The sequence below is a fragment of the Callithrix jacchus genome, chromosome X, assembly GCF_049354715.1.
Source record: "Callithrix jacchus isolate 240 chromosome X, calJac240_pri, whole genome shotgun sequence".
NCBI lineage: Eukaryota > Metazoa > Chordata > Mammalia > Primates > Cebidae > Callithrix > Callithrix jacchus.
The window spans coordinates 119,792,884-119,820,070 of record NC_133524.1 but is presented as its reverse complement, the minus strand read 5'-3'; the positions used below and the strand labels follow the sequence as shown (position 1 = coordinate 119,820,070).

Genomic DNA, 27,187 nt, shown 5'->3' with positions numbered 1-27,187 from the left:
AAAACCACATTGAGATACCATCTCACGCCAGTTAGAATGGCGATCATTAAAAAATCTGGAGACAACAGATGCTGGAGAGGATGTGGAGAAAAAGGAACACTTTTACACTGTTGGTGGGAGTGTAAATTAGTTCAACCATTGTGGAAGACAGTGTGGCGATTCCTCAAGGCCTTAGAAATAGAAATTCCATTTGACCCAGCAATCCCATTACTGGGTATATATCCAAAAGACTATAAATCGTTCTACTATAAGGACACATGTACACGAATGTTCATTGCAGCACTGTTTACAACAGCAAAGACCTGGAATCAACCCAAATGCCCATTGATAATAGACTGGATTGGAAAAATGTGGCACATATACACCATGGAATATTATGCAGCAATCAGAAATGATGAGTTTGTATCGTTTGTAGGGACATGGATGAATCTGGAGAACATCATCCTCAGCAAACTGACACAAGAACAGAAAATGAAACACCGCATATTCTCACTCATAGGCGGGTGATGAAAAATGAGAACACATGGACACAGAAAGGGGAGTACTAAACACTGGGGTCTATTGGGGGGAAAGGGGGAGGGCCAGTGGGAGGGGGAGGTGGGGAGGGATAGCCTTGGGAGAAATACCAAATGTGGGTGAAGGGGAAAAGGAAAGCAAAGCACACTGCCATGTGTGTACCTACGCAACTGTCTTGCATGCTCTGCTCATGTACCCCAAAACCTAAAATCCAATAAAAAATTAAAAATAAATAAATAAATAAAATAAAAGCCTGAACATTGTTTCAAAATACTGCTAAAGACTATCACTAGGACTAACACTTGGGCGACTAAGTAGTTTACTGAAATAGAGGTTCTCAACTGACATAATACTTGTAATAGTTATAATATATACCTCTTGCAGAAAATCTTCAAGAAGCCGGTTAAATTTATCTGCCAATTCATCTATCAGTTGACTTCTTGAAATATCTACTCTGTTGAAGATTGTGAACTCTTCATTACAGAGTGCATGGTAAGTTTTAGAACATGCTTCCAAAACATCTGTATCTGTGTGCTTCTCTACAATATTCCGGATCTGTCGCAATAAGGCATCCAAATGCTGCAAAATAATAACATTTTTCATCAAAACAAAGGCATATATGATAGGTATTAAGTGACTACATCACCATATCACCAGGGAGAAAATTTTCAAATACAGTAACTCTGTAACACGGGGCATACATTTTAAGGTACTTTTCTAATAATAAATAAATATACTGATCCAACCATACTTATTCCTCAACTTTAAGGGAAGTAATATTATCTACCTCACAGGGCTGTGGTGAGAATATTTGTATAAAGAGCTTACAAAAATTCATAGAACATAGCAAAAGTATTCAATAAATATTAGCTGATTCTGTCTTATAATTGTTATTATCATCTATGGCCATACCACCCTGAATGCACCCAATCTCATCTAATTGTTATTACCTAGTTATCCACCCCCAGTCTCCATAAGTGATCAGTGATATAGTCACATAATAGCTAAGAATGAAGGTACAGTTGTGGCTATGAAGCAAAGGGAAGCATCATTACCATCATTCTTTAAGTCAAACTAATCTAAAATACAGAAGACCTAAGCTATAGGTTTCCTTTCTTAAAATATGTTCCAGAAACAAAGTTTAAGAAATACAAACGCTGTGATGAAATGAGCTAAACAATTTTTAAGGTTTTTTTTTTTTTTTTTTTTAAGCAAAATGATCTTACCTTTTCTAATCGTCCAGTGGTATATATTTCCAAATCAAAGTACTGAGGCAACTGCAACAAGTTAGTCACCTTTTCTGCATCTACAGAGTACTGTGAAATAGAAAGATCATGTTGAAAAGATCACAATAAGTAAGCATTATAATATTCTGTGAGGCATTTAGAAAAAAACTGTGATTTCTTTAGTAACACTATGATATTGACACAAACTTACTTTTCCTAATAACTGAGGAAGGGCCACGGCAAAAAGCTCAGTGATCTTCGTCCTATCATCCAACTGGGTCTTCTTCTCCTTTGCTGTAAGCACCTAAAGTAACACAAAGACTTTTATATTTAGTAAGCCCACTAACTGTTAAATGTTCAAGTTTTAGTTAAAACATACAAAATGATTACTAAAACTTTAAGAGATGGACAAAACAATTTCACTATAAAACATTATCCCTAAAAGTAACACAAAAGAGAATAACTAAACATGATAAAAACACAAAGCCAACTGAAACAACAAAAAAATTTGGAGAGTCCTAGAGGGAAAATCAATATCCAATAAGACTAACCAATTCTATGTTTGGATGATAGGAGAATCAGTTAAAAATAGAAAATACCGTTTAGGAGCTTATATATAAAATATTGGAATTGATCAGCATTTCTGCTTCCTCTAGACTGTGGTACATGACACATAAGTTACAAATTCAAAACACTAAATTGCTATCAGCAATTAACAAAAAAGGGACAGAAATTTTTAAAAAACAGAAACAGAAACGATAGAAAGCATCACATTCAGTGTCTTCAATAAAATTTTGTTTCAGTTATATACAAACACAAATATATTCATGTGTAATAGATCACAATATAAAAATTTATTTTTGTACGTTACAGTCAAAAGTTTGAAAAAGCCTGTGTGTTGATATAAAATGCAAATTCATGTAAACTTTATAATAATGCAATAAAATCTGATCCTGGGAAATAGACTTTCCCTGTTTTAATAAAAAATTAACTCCATTTTTATTTCTAATTTTATTTCAGAAGAAAATGATAGCAAATCTATAAATAAAACATATAACTGCACCATTCCAAATGGTGCACACTACATTCAGTCATGAAGGCAAGGACTGTCAATCATATCTCTTGCAGTAACTAAAAAAGTATCTATAGAGAACTCAAATTTCTCAAATTGCTAATGCTTTAAAATTTACTTCTAACACATTTATAAGCAAAGGTCTTCTGAAAAATAAAACAATTTTTTAAAATGTTGTTTCATGGTTAAAATGAAATTTTTAAAAAGATACTGAAAAAGGAGAAATAGAGTTTAGAATATTGAAAATACATTGATTGGCATACCCTTTTTCCTGTCCCTCTTCCCACGGGAGGATGACATTCAGCTGCTTGTCTAATAGTACAAAGCATTATTTCAATCAGAGCACTCTCTTGCCTATCTGTTAGTGCTAAAAAAAAAAAAAAAAGTCAGAAAGAAACAGCCTATTTCTTCTCTCTATATGGTACTTGTAATTATTACATAATAGTTTCTTCTGCCTGTAAACAGAATCTGACCTAAGGTACTAAAGAAAATCCCATTACTACATCACAGAAAAGATAACCTTCCTAAATCCCTCAGCACTCCAAATCTATCCACCACAGATCCATACATTTGGGTAAAGAAAGTAAGAACTCAGATACCAAAAAAATAAAGCATGTTGACAGCAATTACATCTTTTTACATAGCATAATATTTATGTATATGAAAACAAAACTATATACAAAGTAAGATTTTATCAAATTATCTTAAAATTAAAAGGATAAACAAATGAAATGAGTAAAAAACTACTTACAAAACTGTCTAAACAAAAATATCTTAATTAAACATCCTTACCTTCCTCTCCACTAAGTGGCTCTTCCAGCAACAAGCTATTCATACATTCCCAGTCTTTGAGCAGCTCAGTTGCACAGTCCCACATGCTATCCACAAGGTATGCTGCATGCTCATGTAACTAAAATTTAAAAAGAGCAGTGTGGTCTTAGACAAATAGCATACTAGCCTTAACTCAAACGAATGGAAGCTTTATTGGCATCACGTACAAACTCTCAAACAGCTATCTATTTTTTGATGTCAAACAGATGAAAGGACAGAGAGGAAACTGCCTTAGTTTGCTTGCTCTAAGAAAGACTTGTTAGGTAGCATCATTTTTAACAATAATAATTAAAACATTAAGGCAGAGTCTTGCTCTGTCGCCCAGGCTGTTATGAAATGGGTGCAATCTTGGTTCACTGCAACCTCTGCCTTCCAGATTCAAGTGATTCTCCTGCCTTGGCCTCCCAAGTAGCTGGAACTACAGGCATGCACCACCATACCCAGCTAATTTATGTATTTTTAGTAGAGATGAGGTTTCACCATGTTGGCCAGGTTGGTCTCGAACTCCTGACCTCAGGTGATCCGCCCACCTCAGTCTCCCAAAGTGCTGTGATTTTAGGCATGAGCCACCACACCAGTTCTGGAAAGTACGTTATAAAGAGATTATATGCATACTTACTGATTATTTGGACCTGATATTACATCAGTTAACTGCTCTCAATTCTTAGGTATGCTAAGAATTTATTTTAACTGAATGGAAGTGATAATGGTTAATTAAAATACAAAATGAATGTCTGTCAATTCAATATATAAGCAGAACATTCTATTCATTATGTGAAGTTTAAAAGATCCTACTGTTGGCTGGGTGTGGTGGCTCACACCTGTAATCCCAGCACTTTGAGAGGCCGAGGCAGGCAGATCACCTGAGGTCAGGAGTTTGAGACCAGCCTGGTCAACATGGTATAACCATTTCTTTACTAAAAATACAAAAATTAGCCAGGCCTGGTGGCATGTGCCTGTAATCTCAGCTACTCTGGAGGCTAAGGCAATAGAATCGCTTGAACTTAGAAGGCACAGTTGGCAGTGAGCTGAGATCACACCACTACACTTCAGCCTGGGCAACAGAGTAAGACTTCATCTCAGGGAGCAGGTAACACCCTACTGTTTCCCGACTCATTTGGCGGGATGAGGGCTATCATAATCATGATACAAAAATCTGTCAAAGGAATTACAAGTAATAAAAAATATAAACCTAAATCCTTTATGAACACAAAGGGAATGTCCTCAAAAATTGGCAAACTGGGCCAGGTGCCATGATTCTTGCCTGTAATCCCAGCATTTTGGGAGGCCAAGAAGGGAGGATTAACTTGGGGCCAAGAGTAGAATACCAGCCTGGGACACAGAAAGACCCCCAACTGTCTACAAAAATCTAATAAAACAAACGAGCTGGGTGTGGTGGCACACAGTTGTAGTCAGAGCTACTAGGGAGGCTGAGGCAAGAGGATCAATTGAGCCCAGAAGTTCAAGGTTGCAATGAACTATGATTAAGCCATTGCACTTCTCGCTGAGTGACAGAGCAAGACTCTGTCTCTTAAAAAAAAAAATCAATCAATCAAATCAAATAAAAAATTTGCAAACTGAATCAAGCAATATATAAAAAGAATAACATCATGAACAAGTAGGTTCATTCAACATTTAAAAAGTCATTCAACATAACTCAACACATTAACATAATAAAGGATAAAAATAAAACAATCATCTCAAGGAATGCAGAAGCTTTTTACAGAATCCAATTTCCATTCACGTTAGAAATTTTCAGCAAAGAAAGGATAAAAGGAAACATCCTCAATCTGATTATAAATATCTATAAAACACCTATAGCTAACAATGTAATTAATGTCAAAATATTGGACACTTTTCCCATAAGATCAGGAGCAATCCAAAAATGTCTACTCTCACCACTCTAGTCAATTTTTTTTTTTTTTTTGAGACAGAATCCTGCTTCGTCACCCAAGCTGGAGTGCAGTAGCATGATCCTGACTCACTGCAACCTCTGCCTTCCGGGTTTTCAAGGGATTCTTGTGCCTCAGCCCCCCAAGTAGCTGGGATTACAGGCATGCACCACCAAGCCTGGCTAATTTTTGTATTTTTTGTAGAGGTGGGGTTTTGCCATGTTGGCCAGGCTGTTCTCAAACTCCTGGCCTCACGTGATCCACCCACCTCAGCCTCCAAAAGTGGGATTACAGTTATAAGCCACCACAACCGGCCCTACTCAACAGTCTATGGAAGGTCTTAGCCAATTCAATAAGGCAAGAAAAAAAAAATGGAAAAAATGTTGGAAAGGAAAAGGAAAATTATCTTTATTTGCAAATGACCTGATTGCATAATGTAGAAAATCCTGAAAAATAAAGAATCAATTATATGCCCAAATACAGAAATAACTAGAAAATTAACAGGCCCAATCACTAATTAAATAATATATAATACAAATACCAAAAATAAATTTTGAGTCCTCTCAATATCTGGCTAACAGGTAGGTTTCCAACTTTAGGGAGACTAGTTTAAGTCCACATCTACAATTTAAATGGCAGGTACTAACACTTGAGATCTTATAATGTTCTAGGTCTATGTTAAGTTTTATACAGATTACAGATTGTTTCAGGTTACCCATCTTTTTACTAGGAAACTGAGGCTTAGAAAGAGTAAGTAGCTAAACCTAAGGTCACACAAATAGTAAATAGAGTAGCCCAACTGGCAATCAGGATTCTGAACTCTAAAATTAATATTCTCAGCACTATACATAAATTCTACTGTTTGAACATCTTACTAAAAGTAGAAAGCATACTTTAAAAATTTGTGGAGTGGGTAGAGCTCCATTCAAGTCACAATTTACTGTGCTAAACAGAATATTTCTTTTTAATGCACCTCATTTTAACCCCTTTTCCAAAACTTTTTGAACCTAAGTATAAAATAAATACTATCAACTAACCTCACTTTCTAGAAAGAAAAAAACCAATGTCTTAACAAGGTTGGCATTTGGACCTTGTCTTCCTCTTCTTTTCATCATTCCATCCTCCTCTGGATCTCTACGACTGAAGAGCCTGTGAAAAAAGTAATATTTTTTTTATGACAACAAAACAAATATTTCCTAATCAAAAAAATTAAATGTGTGGATTTCATATTTAAGGATCTAACAAAGGAGTAAAGGAGAACTGCATAGGTACAATATCATCCAACATTTTGGCATACCACACAAGTAACTGCTATAAACCCTTTTCATTTCATGTTTGATGGTAATTCTAAGTCCTTTTAAACCAACTTCTCAAGTTAATTGTACTAAGTTATAAATTATTTCTTTTTAAAATTCTTACTGTATTTTATATAACTGTCACCTTTCATAAAAGTAGTACAATGACAAAGCTACACCATTTATGCTAAAAAAAAATCTATGATACATATTCATCTTGAAAATTAAACTCATACTTTCCTTCCATTCTTCTTGCAAAATTATCCCAACTTACTGTCCTTTTACTATGGATAGCATGGCCATTTTTCCTCATAAACAACAAAAGAATTAACACTAAACAGCAATGAATAGAAAACTGTAGTGTAACTGTTTTATACCACCTACTCTTTCTAATAATTGCTGCACACCAAACAGGCATTTTAATAAAATCGAAGGAACAAGAAACGTTTAATCTATATGGCTCAAAATGGTCTCTTTGAAAGTCATTGTATAACAATCTTTGAGTGTTTTCTGTGATCAGATATTCACACTTCTACTCATACTTCCTAATCTGAATGTTAAATAGGATCATAAAAGTAAAGAGATTGTAGAATTCTTAGGATTCTTATGTCAAATTATATTAAGTACTTGAAGAACCTTTTAATATTTTCTAAAGCAAAGAAAAAATAAGTTTAAGACTAAATACAGTCTGTAGTCCCAGCTAGTCAGGAGGAGGCTGAGGCACAAGCAGCACTTGAACTTGAGAGGCACAGGTTGGGTACAGTGAGCTGAGATCACACCACTGCACACTCCAGCCTGGGCAACAAAGAGAGCCTCTGTCTCAAAAAAAAAAACACTAAATATAGCATATGCAATATTTAGAAGATGAAGCAGGTATTAGACGGGTAAACAATTAGGAAGAGGTCAGTCTTAATATTATAATATTGTTAGGTATCTTTCCAAACATGTTCACTGAAAGACATGGGTACATTTCCCTTTAAAGATCTAACTTAAATAAATCAAAGAATTTAGGAGAAATCTAAACTTTTAAAGGAAATAGTAAAATGTGAAAGCTTCGATATGATCTGTACTGAGTAATTTTTAAAGTAAGTTATATATATAATCTTAACGTCCAGTGTAACAAAACAAGTAACCGCTGTGAGAGCATGCCTTAGAAAATGAGTAACAGAAATATAGATTTACTTTTTGTAGAGAAATTCTCCAGCTGCTACTGCTACTGGCCGGTGAGCTGAATAAACCAGATGATAGACATTTTCACAATCTTCTGCAGTAAGGACTTCTTCACTACTCCTAAGAAATAAGCAATAACAGGTGCTTTTAGCAATGTCATAATTCAAAGCATATTAACAGTACAAAAATTCATGTTCATATTTTTAAAAAGTTGTAAAGTTTCACTAATTTGTGTTAAAGGAAAAAAAAAACAAACCAATCTTATTTAATTATCATCCACCAAAATCTATCAAAGATAAATGGCAGGTAAAATTAAAAGTGAATACAGAAGGTAAACAAATGAACGTTTAAGATTTATGTCACATGGATGCTAACAGAAAAGGAAGACAAAATGAAAACTAATATAGAAACTAAAGGGGCAGCAAGCTAAGAGCTTAGAGTTAAAAATCGCAGATAATATTTTGCTCATATTTCATAGTAACATTGAGTTACAACATTACATCAAAATGTACTAATGTCCCATTTATATCACTTTAATCAAGAATACTTCATCCACAATGTACTGAACACCATATAAGGCGATACAAGTGGTTTTTCCAAATGACTAAAATCTAAGTGCCAAAGATCTTTAATTGCAATCATTGAAAAAATATATATATTACTAAAATGTAATGCTCATTTTTTCTTATTTTTAAAGAACAAAATAAGCCTAACAAAATATTTTCGATAAATCATAATCATGATTAAGGCCCATCAACCACAGTACCCCAGGGTAAAACGCTGTTGTATTCTTCCCTTGCAACTGCATTCAGAGTCCTGGCCCCTGGCAGCTCTTTCTCTCCCAATATGCTTCTAGTCTACTGTGATATATATATAATCCAGGTTTTTACCATTATATGTAAATTAAAATCATAGAACCGCTGCCAGAGGAAAAAAAAGCCTAAGAATACTGGATAGTTGAAGCACACAGATCCTCTTTTTTTTTTTCTGTTGTGCTGAAAGCTCCCAGAAGTCTGATGTCTAAGTATCACTTCTTCTTGAGAGAAAAAGAAACTAAATTGTTAAAATTCTAGTTTAAAAAGCACTCTGACTTCAATTGCTCTTTATATAAGATAAGATTATTTTTGGAAAAATGACTTGTGTGTTTTTAACAAAATAACACTGAATCAGGTTGGGTGGTGGCTCACACCTGTAATCCCAGCACTTTGGGAGGCTGAGGTGAGTGGACCACCTGAGCCCAGGAGTTCAAGACTAGCCTGGGCAACATGAAACCTCATTTCTACAAAACACGAAAAAAAAAAATTCGCCGGACATGGTGGGCTATATAGTAGCTTTAGTCCCAACTACACAGGAGGCTGAGGTGGGAAGATAGATTGAGCTTGGGAGAGCGAGACTGGAGCAAGCCATGATCGAACCACTGCACTCCAGCTTGGGTGATAGAGCAAGACCCTGTCTCTAAAAAACAAAAACACATTGAATTAAACAAGTTAAAGTATTGTAACTCTACAGAAGTTCACTCATTTTAACTTTTTGAAAAGGAACGTTCCTAAGAAATCTAAACTATTAGGTATATTAATGCCTGAAAATCAGCATGAATGGCTATGTCTACCACCTTTGATAAAAATACCAGAAAAAAAGATGTCTCCAGTATACTGTAGAGGATGGTGGGAAAGAAGCTATAGAAATATATGTAGAGTACTATTACTTTATTTCAGAATTCTCTAAATATTTTTATATATGACATATGTATGTAACATTTATGATTTTTAAATATAATTAAAAATAAAGGAAAGAGGCCAGGTGTGGTGGCTTATGCCTGCAATCCCAAGCACTTTGGGAGGCCAAGGTGGGCAGATCACAAGGTCAAGACATCGAGACCATCCTGGCCCACATGGTGAAACCCCATCTCTACTAAAAATACAAAAATCAGCCGGGCATAGTGGCATGCGCCTGTGGTTCCAGCTACTTGGAAGGCTGAGGCGAAAGAATCACTTGAACCCAGGAGGTGGAAATTGTGCCACTACACTCCTGCCTGGTGACAGTAAGACTCCGTCTCAAACCAAAAAAAAAAAAAGAGGTGGGGAGGTGCGGAAGTATACAACAGTTAACAGACCACTCTAGAAATTCCAAAGTAAGTGAATTCCCTGAATTATCAATAGCTGTAGAACTGCCTTCTTTTTAATTACTGCAATGTTGTCTGATTCACAGAAATGAGAATAACCACTACCATCTCACTGAGCTGTGGTATTAAATGAAATTATCCCTATAAAGTGCTTATATTAGCATTATCTTACATACTAATTTAATTCTTCCTCTATTGATATAAACCCTTGGTTGTTTTCAAAATTCTGCTCTTACAAACAATGCTTTGTTAGAGAACATGAGTATTTGAAATTCTGATAGATACTGAAGTTTTTCTCCAAGGAGCTTAGACCAATCTATATTCCCATCAACAATGTAAAAGGGCCTGTTATGGCATAGCCTCAACAACATAGTGTAATTACCAAACACTTTCTATTTTTGCCAAACAGATTTAAAACTCTCACTTTTAAGATATATGTTTATTAAGTGTGGCCCAACATCGTCTCCTATGTTTAAATTTGTACTTTTCTGTCAATGATCTGATCCTTAACATTTGACTGTTTTCCTATTATTACAGATTTTTTTTAACTGATTTGCAAAAATCAACTACTTCGATGCAAATATCTTGCCCAATCTGAGATTTGTTTTCAGAGTTTACGGTGTTTTATGGAATACAGATATTTTTAGGTTTTATATAGTCAATTCATTTATCTTTTTATGTCTAGCTTTCTTATCATGCTCAGGAAAATCTGACATGGTCACTTTATAGATGCCTATGTGTTTATCTCTATTTTTATTCTGCTCCATTGATCTTTTTGTCTATTCATATACAAGGACCAACATTTTTAAATTACTATGGTTTTATAATACATGACTGAAAATTATATTGGGCTAGTCCTCATTATTAGTTGGTATCATACTCTTCTGGCAACTCTTACATGATAAATTTTCCATATGAAATGTTAGAATTTGCTTGCTATGGCTAAAAAAATTGATACTTTGCCATTGTTATTTACATTGTCATAAACATACAGAATAGGAAGATTACAAGCCTTTAAATAGTGAGTTTTCCTAGGTGAGCTTTTCAAATTCAAGCCTTCTTTTATGTCCCTTAGTTACATTTTATTAACACTTCTTCATGTATATCTGGTGGATTTCTTGTTTATTTCTAGGTATTTTTATAAAATGCTTTATTATTTTCAAACGAGAAGACTCTGATTTTTAAGTCTCTCAACATATCACCGAAGTGCTTGGTATTATAGAGATATAACCTGATACATTTTTATCATGAAAAGCAGAAAACAAGTGCTGGTGAAGATATACAGAAACTGGAAATTTTGTATACTGCTGGTGGGAATGTAAAATGTAAAATGGTGCAACTTTTGTGGAAAACATTATAGCAGTTCCTCAAAAAAATATTAAACAGAATTACCATATGATCCAGCAATTCCACTTATGGGTATACATAAAAGAACTGAAAGCAGAGACTCAAACAAATACTTGCACATCTATGTTCATAGCAGCATTATTGACAATAACTAATGGTGAAAACAGTCCAAATGTCCATCAATGCAAAAGTGTATAAACAAAATGTGGAATATACATACAATGAAATATTATTCAGCTACAAACAGGAGTACATGCTGTAACAATGTCTGAAACTTGAAGAAATTATGCCGAGTGAAATAGGCCAGATGCAAAGGACAAATATTGCATGATTCCACTTACACAAAGTATCTATAATAGACAAGTTCATAGAGATAGAAAATAAAACAGTGGTTACCAGGATCTGGGGGAAGGGAACGATGGAGAATCAGTATTTAATAGTTACAGAGCTCCAGAATGAAGTGATGAAAAAGTTCCGAAGATGGATAGTGGTGGCAGTTGCACAACAACGTGAATATAGGTAATGCCACTAAACCACACTTTAAAATGGTTAAAATGGTGAACTTTACATAATCTGTATTTTACTACCATTTTTTAAAAAGGAAAAATATGAATAACATAACATCACTATCAGATATTAACATAGTAGGTCTTAAACTCAGATTGTTTAAAGGTGCTATGAGAAGTCTAACAGAGACATTCTTATAAATGCTCATACTCTGAAGTGTAACAAAATATAATAAGCATGTTTTTTAAGACACTGATGTGCTTATTTCAAGAGCATCAAAAACAGAAAAATAGGAAGGAAACTGGCCAAGAGAATGGGAACACATGAATTCTTAGCTCAGTTAAAATTTCCATATTCTATGGTTCCTTCTTCCTGTATTTTCTTAACTATACACAAAGAAATTCAACTTCTAGCTGTAAAACTCCACGATGTAAGCTACTAAAATGTAGACCTAGATGAGTCTGAACCAAATACTCTCATGTATTATTTAGATATCTAAACATTAGTGCAAATATGCAAAAAAACATATACTTACTGTAAAACAAGAGTGAGTAATTTTATTGCTTGTACTGCAACATCATATTCTTTGTCAAGGGTCATAGACACAATTCTATCCTAAGGACAAAAAAAATTAAAATATTTTTAAAAGAAAAGCAAGAGAAAAGTGTTTGCAAATTACAAGTTATTTGTAAATTCTTAAAATAATGCTAACCTTGAACCGACTGGTAAAAAGTTCCAGTTTGGAATTAAGCTCTTTGTTATAATAAAGCCCTTGTAGAGCAGTAAGACATTTGAGTCTTACTTCACCTTGCTAAAAAAAAAAAAAAGACAGAGACAATGCATTAAAACTATGTATTTTCAACTTCAATATTCAAGATGTGTACAATATTTTCTACTTTAAAATTTTAAACATTTCATACCACAGCAATCCTTCAGAAACTATCATCTTTGATAAAGCAAAAGTAATAATCAATATATACATTTATGACTGAATTCCTGTGGTTACTATTTCTATAGTTCAAAGGGTAATTTTTGAAAATATGTTAAGAACAAAATATTTAACATAAATGTTAAGAACAAAACTATTGTGAAAAAACAATAGGAGCATGTGTCACAGTCATTTTCTGCTATGGAAAGTAATGTTTGGAAAGAATATATACAATTAACTTCCTCAAGGCAAGTGAAGAGGTAGCCTAAGAGAATAGTAGTTTAATGAAAATATATTAAAAAGGTCAGAAACCAAGTTGTAAGGTATAATCCAGCTAAGATACAGGTTTGTCAAAAGAGAGGATCAAAACTGAAGAATTTTTTTTTTAAGTATATAGCTCACAGATAACAGAACACTGGTTCTTCTTTGTGCTCTAAGAAATGCCTCACTACCATCATGATTCTAATATTTCAGCAAAAAATTGATTCATCATTAATGGTTAAATCAGTGGCCAGGTTTCAAAAAAATCTAGGGGACTTTATGTGATAGAAATTCAATTTTTACAGAGAAGATAGAAAAGAATAAAGGGGGGGCTTACAGAAATGTGTCACCGGGTATACATACAGGGAGATAACTCATGAATTAGAGCTACAGGCAGCCACACTAATGTGTAGAAAGCAGCAGTCTGAAGGGCCATCTTACCTTATCATGCATAGTCCAACCAACATATTTTAAATAACTATCATTAAGAAAGGCATCACTATACATCTTCATCCAAATGCCAATCTCTTCAATGCATATAGCTCGAATTTCAGCTATCGCATCACTGAATGGAGGAAGGAAAAATGATGCATAATTAGTGCCAATATACCACAAAACTTATGGTTTATTCAAGAGATGCCAAGTACTTCAGATTTACTATGAATATGACACTATCTTAAGCATTAATGGGGATTAAAGAATAGAAATGAAGCATGGCCCTGAATGCCAAAAGCTTACAGTCTAGGTGGCAAAGGATAAGTATCAACATATATTTAAAATTACATAAAACTACAAACAAAATCCCAACCCCACCTTTTATACCATACCATATCCCAGCCTTTGCTCACACCTGCTGCACATGGTGTGTTCAGAAGACAGCAGGCACACTTGTCTGGCTACAGCATAATTTGCAGGTGAGAATTATTTACACATTACACTGAGGTCAAGCTCAATTGGATGTGAATGTTAGACTAAATGATTTTAAATTCATCTTGTAAGTATTGGTGAGTCATTAAAGGCAGAGGAATAACACAATAAAAGGATATTTTAGCTAAACTGCAATAATCTCTACGCATGAGACTGAGGAAACAGACTAAGGTAAAGGTGACAATAGAAGTGAAAATATAAGAATGGACATGGGGACATGATAAAGCAAGCATTAACCTGATTCAATAACTGCCAAGTTGAGGAGATGTGGAAGAAGCTGAATAAAGATAGTACTGAAATTTAAGAATAGGTTATAGGAGAAATTGTAATAAGATTACTATTTCTTTCCTCTGTTCATTCAAAACAGCAAAAGAAAACATCTCACTTAAACCTATCCAAATTGTCCCACTGATATTCAATGGAAGAGAAGAGAGTCAGAAGTCAGCATGTGCAGGCTCTACTAATATACTGCATGCAAAGGTAATTAAGTATTGTGTAGCCTGACTCCTAATAGCAGTAACTTCTATGGGCTGCAAGTCAGGCACAGCATTATCCCATTTCTCAGATGGGAAACACCAAATTCACAGGAGTTAAATAACTTGCCCAGAGCAATTCAGTGGCACAGTTTAGTCCAACAATTTTACTGTAACATTCTCCCCGCTAATTTAGACTGCCTACACCACTAAATATGCAAGCTTGCTAAGTAGAAATTATATTGTGCTATTATGAAAAAGCTGTCACAACTTACCGGTATCTATGTACAAACACTCCTTTAAATATTGCATTCATCATATTTTCTATTTCATCTTGATTTTCCTGAAGCTGTAAAAAACAGATCATTTATTTTCAATTGTAAAGAAGACAATCAATGGAACACCTTAAAGTTGTTACAAGTATGAAAAAAGCAGAATTCTCCAGTATTCTGGTGAATTTTGAATTCTACCAGACAACAGTAACCATATAGAAAAATTAACAGTTACTTTATCAGGTAGATAAAATTCCTTGATACCTGAAATATGTGACTTGGATTTTAATATTTAGCTATTAATATTTTTTTCTAATGCTCATAAATATCTATAAAAGAATTGTAAAGAAGGCCAGGCACAGTGGCTCATGCCTATAATCTCAGCTCTTTGGGAGGCCGAGACAGACAGATCACTTGAGGTTAAGAGTTCAAGACCAGCATGGCCAACATGGTAAAACCCCGTCTTTACTAAAAATACAAAAATTAGCCAGGTGTGGCGGCACAAGCCTATAATGCCAGCTACTCGGGAGGGTGAGGTACAAGGTTCAACCTGAGAGGTGGAGGTTGCAGTGAGCTGAGATAGCGCCACTGCACTCCAGCCTGGGCGACAGAGTGAGACTCTGTCTTAAAAAAATTAAAAAACCTCTGTAAAGAAATCTGTAATGTAGTTTATTACATATCATTTATTATACAGCATATACATAAATTAAGAGGGAAAAGTATCAATATTTTAAATTATATGAAAAAGATTAGGAATTTAGACAGGAGAAAAGAGCAGGATTTTTCTAAGTTTTCTTGAGTCTGGGTATTTTTTCAAGTTATTAACTATTTTGATAACAACCAACTTAAAATTACAGCTACCAATCCCCTCTCCCCAATAAATTCAAGATCAGGTCAAAAATTCATGGATGACTGTGACAACTACTGAATTCAACTGTATTACCAATATTTTTGAAACCTCAGACTTTGCCTATTTGACATGAAAACAAACATCTCCATTATGAAACAGCAAAATATTTTATCACCAATGAAAAAAGAATTTAAATTACAGTCACAGCATCAAAAGATTTTCTTTGCTGTTATTTAGCATAAGGCTCATTCAAAATTGAATTTGGTGGTCAGTCACCAGTGTTAAGCAAATGCCTTCTATGGTATTAAAAAAAAACCACTAATTTAGATGCTAATAAACAGCTTATGTTATTTTTCAAAGTGATTTCACATAATTGTGAAACTCTTTTCATCCTGACAAAAGGTTTTTCACAGTAGAGATGAATAACGCTAAAGCTTAAGATAACTTCTCAGACTAACCCCTTCTCTTTACTTAAAGCCCTTTACTCTTTTTTTTGTTTTTTGTTTAGAGACGGAGTTTCGCTCTTGTTACCCAGGCTGGAGTGCAATGGCACGATCTCGGCTCACCGCAACCTCCGCCTCCTGGGTTCAAGCAATTCTCCTGCCTCAGCCTCGTGAGTAGCTGGGACTACCGGCACGCGCCACCATGCCCAGCTAATTTTTGTATTTTTAGTAGAGACGGTGTTTCACCTTGTTGACCAGGATGGTCTCAATCTCTTGACCTTGTGATCCGCCCGCCTTGGCCTCCCAAAGTGCTGGGATTATAGGTGTGAGCCACCGCGCCCGGCCAAGCCCTTTACTCTTAATACTAGTCCACCATGCAGACTGAAAATAAGAAAACAGTATTGCTGGCATGGACATTCTTCAGAATTTTGTTGGGCAAATAATTTGAAATGTTATTTACTTTTAAATATTTCAAAAACAATTATCTGAGGCACTAGCAAAGTTATATCCTAATTAATGGTGACCAAGTTAGTTACACAAGAGCCTAAATATTCAATATAAAAGTTTACCTCTTTCCGCTTTTGTAGTAGGAGTTCTAGCCTCTCATTGGCTCGTTTTCCAATCATTTTATTCCGCTCTGCTTCATATTGTCTTTGTGTATTATCCATATTAATGCTAAGATTTAGTGCCACATTCACCAAAGCTGTCATCAACTTCATAGCTATTTTTTAAAGAGTAAAAATATGGTGAAATTAACCTAGCAGATATAAAAATTTACGATTTAAGATCAAATAGAAAAATTAAGTAGAAATAGTCTAATATGCTTCTAACAAAAGAAAGACACAGGTGCTACAAATAACAACAATAAAATAACATAAAATAACTTTTCAGGAATTATCTCCTAATCCTCACAATGGCCCTCTCAAAGGTATTATATCCATTTCATTCACAGCAAAATTGAAGCTCAGGGAAATTTACAAATTTGCCTCAGTTCATGTAAGCAGTCAAACCAGAATTCAAACCAAGGCAATCGAACTCCAGACTATACTTAAATCCCATCATTCTATAATATGTCCCATAAAATAATCTTTTTCACAGATCATGATTCGCCTTCTAAAGTAAATTTTTGTTCATAAAGAAGTTATTTAGTTATCTCACTAATTAAAAGGAACTTGATGGCTTTATATCAAATAACATAAAAAGCTGAGGCATTTTATCAATATTTGCTTTCCTTTCATTTTACTCTATAACATATCATAAAGACTGATAAAATGATGAAAAGTCAAAAGTACAAAGAGTAAAATGTCAATTAAAGTGCTTTTTCATAAAACTTTCTCCAGATCTCTACCTTCTGTTACTAAACACTTACTCCTGATACAAGATTCATATTAGCTGAGATTTAAAACTTATTAACTGAAAGATCTGATTACTTTTTGCTTTCTTTAGCTTACTCCAGACTACTTCTCAGACTCGATGCATTGCATGATATAACAACAATAAAACTACATCTTAATTTGCAGCTATTGGCTCTCTTGAAGAAAGATTTCCCAATTTTTTGCTCTAAGTTAATTTCACATCCCCAGCAAACCAGTTTGTCACTCTGATCTAAAATTATTCATCTTGCACCATAATCCTTGTTTTAATTTACTTTAGCCATCAAGTTCTTGACACTGCTACCGTAAGTGCATAAAGCAAGATCATATTCATATTTTCTGACTTCAAATCTAAAAACAAAAACAGGACATATGGGAAACTGCATTTTCTCTTTAACAATGAAGGACGTAGAAGTATATCTTTAATCACAGACTTAATTCTTCGAAAAAATATTCTTGAAGAATAAAAAAAAAACCCACAGAGAATAAAGTCTTTTTAATTAAAAACCAAAATATCATTAAGAATCAGAATACCATCATAACAATTAAAGCCTGTTTTATTCATTGAAAATCAAAAAGAACATAATCAATAACAGCATATCAACAATTTTACCTTAAGCCAAAAGAGAACTAATAGATTTTATGAGGTATAAAAATATACCTCATTTGAGTAAACTTTAAAGATCAAAGAATTTGCCCCTACCTAAAGTTACCCAGAAACATAAGAAAAATCAACTTATTGCAGTGTGACTGAAAAAACAGGCATCATCCAGTAGGGGCCATCCTACTTGGAAAAGCAACACACACCAGAGACAAACTATATGGTCATCAGAATCACATATGCAAAATGACTGTGATGATATCTCCAAATGTGCTGTCAATATCTCCCCTGGTAACATATCCTTCAAGAACCCAATACATACCTATGATCCAATTTCCCCTTCTTGTGGCATAGTATTTTTCAAGAATCCGATGCATACCTATAGTCCAATTTTCCCTTGCTGTGGCACAGAATGCATAGTGTACAAGAAAATCACCAAATAGTAGCTATAGTATACCTTATAGTATGCCTTCACAAAATTGAAACTGAAATTACCATCCCATTTCCAATAATTCACAGGAAGGATACGGAGAGTGTCCTCTTAGTGGTTTGTTTAATTAATTATAAACAAAATTAATTTGTATCACTCTTATTTCCTTTCTCTTTTAATGGGAATCTTTTTCATTTCAAGCCTAAGACAATTTGTAAAAAATATTTCTAAATACTCACCTGCCAGGGTGCTTGTATGTCGAAATGCTCTGACTTGTGAGTCAGACAATCCTGTAAGAAGTGAAATGACTGTATCCATCATATACTCATCATATATGATACTATATTGACATTGCCGTACTAACACACCAATGAATTCACAAAAACTGGATTTGAACTTCTTCCACTGAGGACCAGCCATGGTAAGTGGATAATCTCCACTATCCTAAAACAAAATTTAAAACAGGAATTTCATTTAGAATGCATGACTTAACATATTGCTTGCTTTTTAAATACCCTGGGCAAAAGCATGAAAAGATATCTTATCTCACCTTTCTTCTCCAATTAATCCTCAAAGTAGGCAAGAGAATAATATATAAAGGTAGGGGTACCTCTGAACACTCTGCTCTTTTAAGATCAAAATATATATTCTGAATTTACTTTAATCAATGAAAATATATACCAATTACTCAGGTTAAAATTTTTAAAAGCCTCCCTCATCAAAGCAAAACATCCTGGTGGTAAGCACAGATATAAAGCAAAAGCAAACCAAAACCAAACCAAAATTCTATTTTTAAATGGATTCAAAATGATGGAAATCATATTTTCAGCTAATCTAATAAATTGATATATGATGTATAAATCAATAAAACATTAGAAGTTTTCATTCACTTCAAATACATCACACGGTTAACAAATACAATCATAACTTTTTAAAGAAATGGAAATGTAGCTAGCTTTGCCTTGGAAGACTGGTACTCAGGTTTTCCCTTGTACAACAAGAGTGGCATTCTCTAGTCTCAGGGCAAATTGAGATTCTCCACAAATCATTAAAAACAACAAAGACCACAAAAATAAAATCAGAGACCAATACCATATAGAATATCTAAAAGTAAAGGTCTCTGACAAGAGCATCCTAGAGATATAAGGTAATTTTATCAGTACAGTTTAGTACAAAAAATTTTTTTGAGACAGAGTTTTCCTCTTGTTGCCCAGGCTGCAGTGCAATGGTACGATCTCGGCTCACTGCAGCCTCCACCTCCCGGGTTCAACAGATCCTTTTGCCTCAGCCTCCCAAGTAGCTAGGATTACAGGCATGTGCCACCACACCGGGCTACTTTTGTGTTTTTAGTAGAGACAGGATTTCACCATGTTGGTCAGGGTGGTCTCAAACTCCTGACTCAGGTGATCTGCCTGCCTTGGCCTCCCAAGTGCTGGAATTACAGGCGTGAGCCACCACGCCTGACCAGTTTAGTAAATTTTTAACAATTAATTTTTGTCATTATAATGTTTTTTAAAATCTTAAGTCATGTCACATCTAAGTGCAGTTGTATCTCATCTGAAAATAAGTTCCTGATATTCCACAAAAAAATTTTCTTGGTATTTTCTGATTAGCTAATTTAGTGACTATATTGAAACATATCATCTTAATTGCTGTTAGCAACTTGGTTTGCTGACATTTTCAAACCATACTTCAGGACAATTATCTCAAATAGTTTTTTCCTTTTAGTGAGAAAGTTCTCACTAAAACATTTAATATTAAAAGAGCAAAAAATACCACTATTCAAAATTACCTCTCAACTACTTGTGGACTGATTAATAGCACTTACCAATCATCAAAGCCATTTTAACTCATCTATTTTTTAGAATAATAGTTCAAAGCTCCTTCTCATCAGTTTAAGCAAGAAAAAAAAAGGCCAAATAAAACTCAAATAAGACAAGGTTTTTTGCTTGAAAACCCACAGTGAAAAATTTTGGAGGAGCAAAACTACTGGCACTGAAATACAGCTGTAACCCAAACAAACCAAAATCTCTTCACTGAAGAAACTTAATTTATAGTAAATCTATGTATGTATTTATTGGTAACGATACTTCAAAGAGCTCACTGTAATAAAGAATCAACTCAATCTAGCCCTAGGGAGGTAAGTGGGGGAAAACTCACTCTAAACTAATATGTAATCTTTGTTGTTCTTAAGAGTTTTTAAATAAGAAAAATATCTATATACTCCTTTGCCCTAGCTACCAGGTTCCCCAAATATTGCTAAAATCTTCCTTTTACAACATGCCAGAATATGTTCTTATATTCTTCCTTGAAATTGTCATTTCTGGCAATAATAACTACCATTTATTAAGTTCTTGTGATGTTCTGGGAACTGTAAAATGTTAAGCAATTTTCAAACATTACTCAATTCAATCTTTGTAACAGCCTTATGAATAAAGTACTATTAGGCCCATTTTACAGATAATGGAACTGAAACTGGCTGAATGCAGTGGTGGCTGCCAATAATCCCAGCCCTTTGGGAGGTCAAGGTGTGTGGATCACTTTAAGTCAGGAGTTCAAGAGCAGCCTGGCCAACATGGTGAACCCACACCCCCACCCCCACCCCCACCCCCACCCCATCTCTACTAAAAGTACAAAAATTATTCAGCCATGGTGGCAGACGTCTATAATCCCAGCTACTTGGGAGGCTGAGACAGAACCTCTTGAACCCGGGAGGCAGAGGATGCAGTGAGCAGAGAACCTGCCTCTGTGCTCCAGCCTGGGCGACAGAGCGAGACTCTGTCTCAGGAAGAAGAAAAAAAAAAAAGAAACCTGATACTAAGACAACAACTTGCCAAAGGTTGCACACAAGCATTATTTGATTAAATCTAATGCCAAAGCTTTTATCTTCAACACTCATGCTTACAATTTTTTTTTTTTCTTTTTGGACAGAGTCTCACTCTGCTGCCCAGGCTGGAGTGTAGTGGCGTGATCTCAGCTCACTGCAACCTCTGCCTCCCGAGTTCAAGCAATTCTCCTGTCTCAGCCTCCCTAGCAGCTGGGACTACAGGTGCAGGGCACAATGCTCAGCTAATTTTTTTGTATTTTTAGTAGAGACAGGGTTTCACCATATTGGTCAGGCTGGTCTCGAACTCCTGATCTAAGGTGATCCACCTGCTTCAGCCTCCCAAAGTGCTGGGATTACAAGGCATGAGACACAGTGCCCAACTTAATGCTTACAATTTAATAATACTTTTAAAAATAAGTCAAGATCAACATTCCTAAGTTATCAAAACACTTAAGGTAGTAAGTTACCTCATCAAATTCTTCGGTCATTTTGCGAATTATCTCAGAGTTCTGCATATGTCTGAACATCTCTGCTGTGACAACTCCTGAAATTTGCAAATGTCAGAAGTTAATATATGGTGTGATAAAAGAATAAAGAAAACTTCTAAGTCAGTCTCTAACACTAAGAAGTTTATGGTCACACAATAAAAGGCATACTTCTCCAACCATCATCTAATGATCTTTACCATGATTCTCAAATCTGTAAATAAAGCACAAATGCTATCTATTCTCAATATGCACAAGAAAACAGCCCCACGCTTCTGACAAATATCTTTTTTCCTAACACAATTACTTTTGGCCATTTCTACATGACTTACTTTACTCATGCTATAATATTTATACTGGCATCTTTTTAACATAAACTATATGTTATTAAGAGTGAGACAGCATCTAGTATAAGACTTAAAACCTTGAGGATGAAGCTGAAGATAAGGAAAGGAGTAATAGCTAGAGTTCACTTTAGTCAGGCTTCTTTATTAAACACTATTGCATGTAAGGTAACTAACATCTTATCCTCTAAAAGGGCTAAGTAGTAAATTGTAGTTCCTGCCTGCCTAGAAGCCTGTAATCTAGTTAAAAGTTACAAATAATGAATACCAAAAAGAAAAAGAAGTAAACTGTCAAAGGGTTACTTATAATCAATGCTCTGATGTGTGGAAATGTCAAAGAAATGCTGTATTTCTGACTCCACCTCCACTCTATATCCACCAGAAAAACCATACATGCTGTAAGTTAGAAAATCAAGAACTATGTCAAAGAAAAACAATTTGACAAGGACCTTTAGAATCTTACAGGAGGATGGGAGAGGAAAAAAGAAAGGGTGCTGCATATTAGAAGTAGTAAAACATTAGTCAGGTGGAGACCAAACATCAGAAAGGAAATTTCTAGTATACAGTAAGAAAATATACATGAAGTTTCACTGATGGAGCATTAGACTGAGAAAGAGAGAGATGGGGCAGGGGTAATCAATGTAAATTCTAGATTTTCAAAATCCTATTTTTATTGTTGAATTATTTTTGCTTACCAGTCTTATCACTAGGAATACCATAAATATAGTAATATCTAAAAGAAGAATGTCTTGGTACAGGAAGATGAGATTCACAAATAAGAACTACATATAATTAATATAGATTTTTTTCAAATGACCAGAGCTATATTTCGTATATGCATCCATCTGTGTGTATGTGTGTGTGTGCACATCTGTGTATATACATAGGTGTAAAACTATAATCCCATCTCCACAGATGAGGAAATTAAGGCTTAGGCTAAGCAATTAAATAATTTGTCTGAGACTATTCACCTAAATCATGCTACCTCCCTCATACCTGGGTGAGATCAATTTCTAGTATTCAGTAAGGGCCCTAGGAAAGCCCTTACTTACCACAACATTAAAAAAAAAATGATTGTTTTAAAAAGTTGACGAATTCAGAAGAAAGCACCATTTCTCTAGCTAAAGAAACACACTCTCAGCCATGCATGGTCATTCATGCCTGCAATCCTAGCACTTTGGAAGGCCAAAGTGGGCAGGTCACTTAAGGTCTGGAGTTTAAGACAAGACTGGCCAATATGGTGAAACCCCGTCTGTACTAAAAATACATAAATTAGCTGGGCATGGTGGTGCATGCCTGTAATCCCAGCTACTCAGGAGGCTGAGGCAGTAGAATTGCTTGAATCTGGGAAGCGGAGGTTGCAGTGAGCCGAGATAGTGCCATTGCACCCCAGCCTGGGTGACAGAGTGAGACTGTCTCCAAAACACACACATACACACACACTCTCTCTCTCTTTCAAAAACCTTTTGAAAAGGCTTTTTTCATCTAGAATCATGTGTATCTCTTCAAAACCTTCCCATACTACATGCCCAGGTGCTGTATGCCTGGGAATGCTGGAGAGGGAAAAGTAAACTAAATGCCCGTTTATCTGAAATGAACATATACATATAAATATATCACGGCAAATATACTGCATACTTTTCAACATTGCCTCATTTTTAAAGCTCGTCACCCTTCTCATAAAAAACATGACATCCAGAAACTCAAAAACAAGCAGAAAAGAAAGAAGTTATCACAAATTGCATTTAACTCTTGAGGCAGGTGTGAAGCCACAATTAGGACATAAGGCCAGAGCCTGCTGCCTTAAAAATGTGAGGAACATTTTTAGCAAGACTGATAAAATCTGGTTAATCTAAAAGTGACAAATCCAGACTGTCTCTATTTGAAAAGAAAAAAAAGACAAAAATAAAAGTGACAGCTAACTAGGAAAAAAAGAAGAAAACATTGACCACAGAATCACCAACAGAGCGGTCAGGAAGAGTATAGGGCCAAAAATCTCCCCATGCTTCAACAGCTACAGAAGCCACCACTGTATTATAGAAAAATAAGTGATGCCTATAACAACCCTGAGTCTGCAGAAAATATTAAATTACAAGGCATAAAAGAATTCTATCAAAATAATTTTGTGTATAAATAATTAATGGCTTTATCTTTGATTATATAGTAAATTCAAATCTACCTTCTAATTTGTTTTTAACACCTTAAGTTTTTAGAAATCTTGAAAAACTCACTTGTGACAAGATCCAAATGTTGAGTTAGCAAGCTCCTGATTTGTAAACAAATTGATGCCAAAAAAGGAATGAATTTGACAAAGGGAACATGTTCTATGGCCTTGTTTTAAAAACAACTACAACTCAGAAGCCTCATTAAGAAACTCAGGTGGGAGTGGTGGCTCACACCTGTAATCCTAACACTTTGGGAGGCCAAGGAGGGACAATTGCTTGAGGCTAGGAGATTGAGACCAGCCTGGGCAACAGAGAGAGACCTGTCTCTACAAAAAAAAACAAAAATCTCATGCCAGTAAGGTGGCTCATGCCTGTAATCCCAGCACTTTGGAGGCCAAGGTAGTATGACTGCCTGAGGCTAGGAGATTGAAGATCAGCCTGGGCAACATAGCCAGATCTGTCTCAACAAAAAATAAAAATTAGCTGGGCATGGTCGTACATGCCTGTAGCCCCAGATACTTCGGAGGATGAGGTAAGAGGATCACTTGAGGCTGGGGCAACATGGCAAAACACCAAGTCCACAAAAAATAAAAGCAAAAACAAAAAATCAGCTAGGCATGTTGTCATGCACCTGTAGTCCCAACTACCCAGGAGGCTGAGGTTGGGAGGATCACCTGAGCCCCGGAGGTAAAGGCTGCAGTGAGCTGTGATCATGATACTGCACTCCAGCCTGGGTGACAGAACAAGATTCTATCTCAAAAAATAATAATAATAAAATAAAATAAAAGGGGGAACTTAAGATTTAAAATTTCAACTCATCACAGTATTTCTGGCACCTGTTCAGTCATCTACACTCAACTTTCCATTTGCAAAGAGTCTAATGAGAAAGGACATAGACCTTGATTATATAACACAACAAGCAGGTCCTTGTACCCATCCTATCCCAGAAAAAAAATGACTGGATATCGGCAAAAATAATTTTAATATAGCTCTTCTTCAAACAGTCAATCTAGTTCAGAACCTTAAGAATACCATAGTAACATCATGACAACATCTCTGAGCAGAAGTCAATAGAATTTTCTAATACTGAATTAAAGCTACTTTTGTTTTAGGCAAATGAAGCAAACTAGACAGCTCTCTATACTCTATGATTAAAACAATATTATACATTTCTCAGCACCTTAGTGACATTATAAAGACCCTAGGCTCAAGAATTTAATATATTTATCTTTCATGCCTCACAGATAGGTAACATTTAATACACATACTACACTGAATGTTATGATCAAACTCAAAATGCCAATGTTACTTGTTTTTCAAAGATATTACAGTATCTTTAAAGGAATACTGCAGAATTAAACTGCTTCTTACAATTCATTTTCTGCATCTGTTTAAATAAATCATTCTTTACCATCTTAACGTTTTACATCTATTTTTAAGTAACCTTCTCTCCCGATTTCTAATGCTCATGTTTTGAGTGCCATTTTCATTTTTAAAAAAATACCCCCAGAAATCCCCATTAAATTTATTTGCCTGGCTATCATATGGAATTTCAAGGATGAGCTAAGTATTGAGAGATACCAGATACATCAGAACCTGCCCATAATCTTGACTGACTCATTTGCTGATCCATATGAGGATATATGACTCCCCACTTTACATCATTTTGTCCCCCTGCCAAATGTCTGCCCTAATATTTCTTAGGGAAGAAATTTTTGCAATTTGTACTGTCATCATTCCTTATTCAAAATATTTTTAAAATAAAGTAAAAACACTTTAAAGAAGACATCACTACACATAGCGAAATTTCTTTACCTTTTAGGAGACACGGCAATTTCATTAATACCTTATTTAACCTACTTAACATAAGTTAAATAAGGTACTTGCTCGCTTGCTTACTTACTTACTGTTATTCATGGCACTTTTTAACTCCCTACACTGTATAATTCCCTGTCATTTGAATCTATACCTCTTTATTATCTTCCTCCTCCCTTCTTAATCCATTTCTTTGCTCCTAAAACCAGATGCTGAAAGTGGGAAATATATCTAATAAAAGTAACATAACCTTTATAAATTGCTGTTTTTAGATAACTTTCACATATGAATATAACTTTATCAACAGATTTTCTCTCTTATTTTGTCCTTTGCTCTTTTTTTCCTTACAAATTTTGTATGGATATGATGCAAATAATGCCTTAGCATTATTTTCCATGTAAAGTGCTAATAGCATCTCTTTAGGTGGAACAACGATGTGATTATTTGAGAGCCACTGATTTAAAAATAAATGTATCTTACCTTTACAGCCTGAACACTGAATAAAAAAGTTGATAAGGTCAAGAAGTGCTATATCTCGGTCATGCTTGTATGATTCTATCCAATCATCTACCACCGACTACAGCAGAGGAAAAAAAAATAAAATCATTAGCTTCTTCCAATTTTCTCAAAGTCAAATTAAGTCGGATAGTCATAAATTCAAGGTTATATAGTATCGCAATACTTTAAATTAATATAAATACTTATATATTGAAATTTAAAGTTCAATTTTAACAATAAAATAATCAAATTCAGTAAAACAATTGTCTGATAACATAAAATGACATATCAATCTTCTATTTATTTAGCATTGAAAAGAATGTGGAAACTAACTATGGAACTCAATTCCATCAAGTGTAATTACTTATTATTTCTTAGTGACATTAAAGGAAGGGGAGGATTTCAAATAATTAAGACAATACCGGGCAGGTCTGCTGGCTCATGTCTATAATCCCAGCACTTTAGGAGGCAGAGGTGAGTGGATCACTTGAAGTCAGGAGTTTAAGACCAGCCTGGC

The 27,187-nt window shown here is 34.8% G+C and overlaps 1 protein-coding gene across 25 annotated transcripts in view; it reads right to left on the bottom strand.

Moving 5' to 3' along the window:
• STAG2 (STAG2 cohesin complex component) overlaps positions 1–27,187 on the bottom strand; it is a 145,049-nt gene that overhangs the window by 38,278 nt on the left and 79,584 nt on the right. For all 25 annotated transcript variants that reach the window (XM_035288956.3, XM_078362338.1, XM_078362340.1 and 22 more), the window contains 15 exons: positions 26,653–26,749; positions 21,831–21,907; positions 18,776–18,980; positions 16,702–16,853; positions 14,843–14,916; positions 13,609–13,732; positions 12,691–12,789; positions 12,514–12,593; positions 8,015–8,122; positions 6,575–6,686; positions 3,607–3,724; positions 3,078–3,181; positions 1,954–2,046; positions 1,743–1,832; positions 892–1,095 (listed from right to left, as the gene is read on the bottom strand). In XM_035288956.3, coding sequence (XP_035144847.1) covers positions 892–1,095; positions 1,743–1,832; positions 1,954–2,046; positions 3,078–3,181; positions 3,607–3,724; positions 6,575–6,686; positions 8,015–8,122; positions 12,514–12,593; positions 12,691–12,789; positions 13,609–13,732; positions 14,843–14,916; positions 16,702–16,853; positions 18,776–18,980; positions 21,831–21,907; positions 26,653–26,749 — 1,737 coding nt within the window. The remainder of the gene's footprint in view (positions 1–891; positions 1,096–1,742; positions 1,833–1,953; positions 2,047–3,077; positions 3,182–3,606; positions 3,725–6,574; positions 6,687–8,014; positions 8,123–12,513; positions 12,594–12,690; positions 12,790–13,608; positions 13,733–14,842; positions 14,917–16,701; positions 16,854–18,775; positions 18,981–21,830; positions 21,908–26,652; positions 26,750–27,187) is intronic.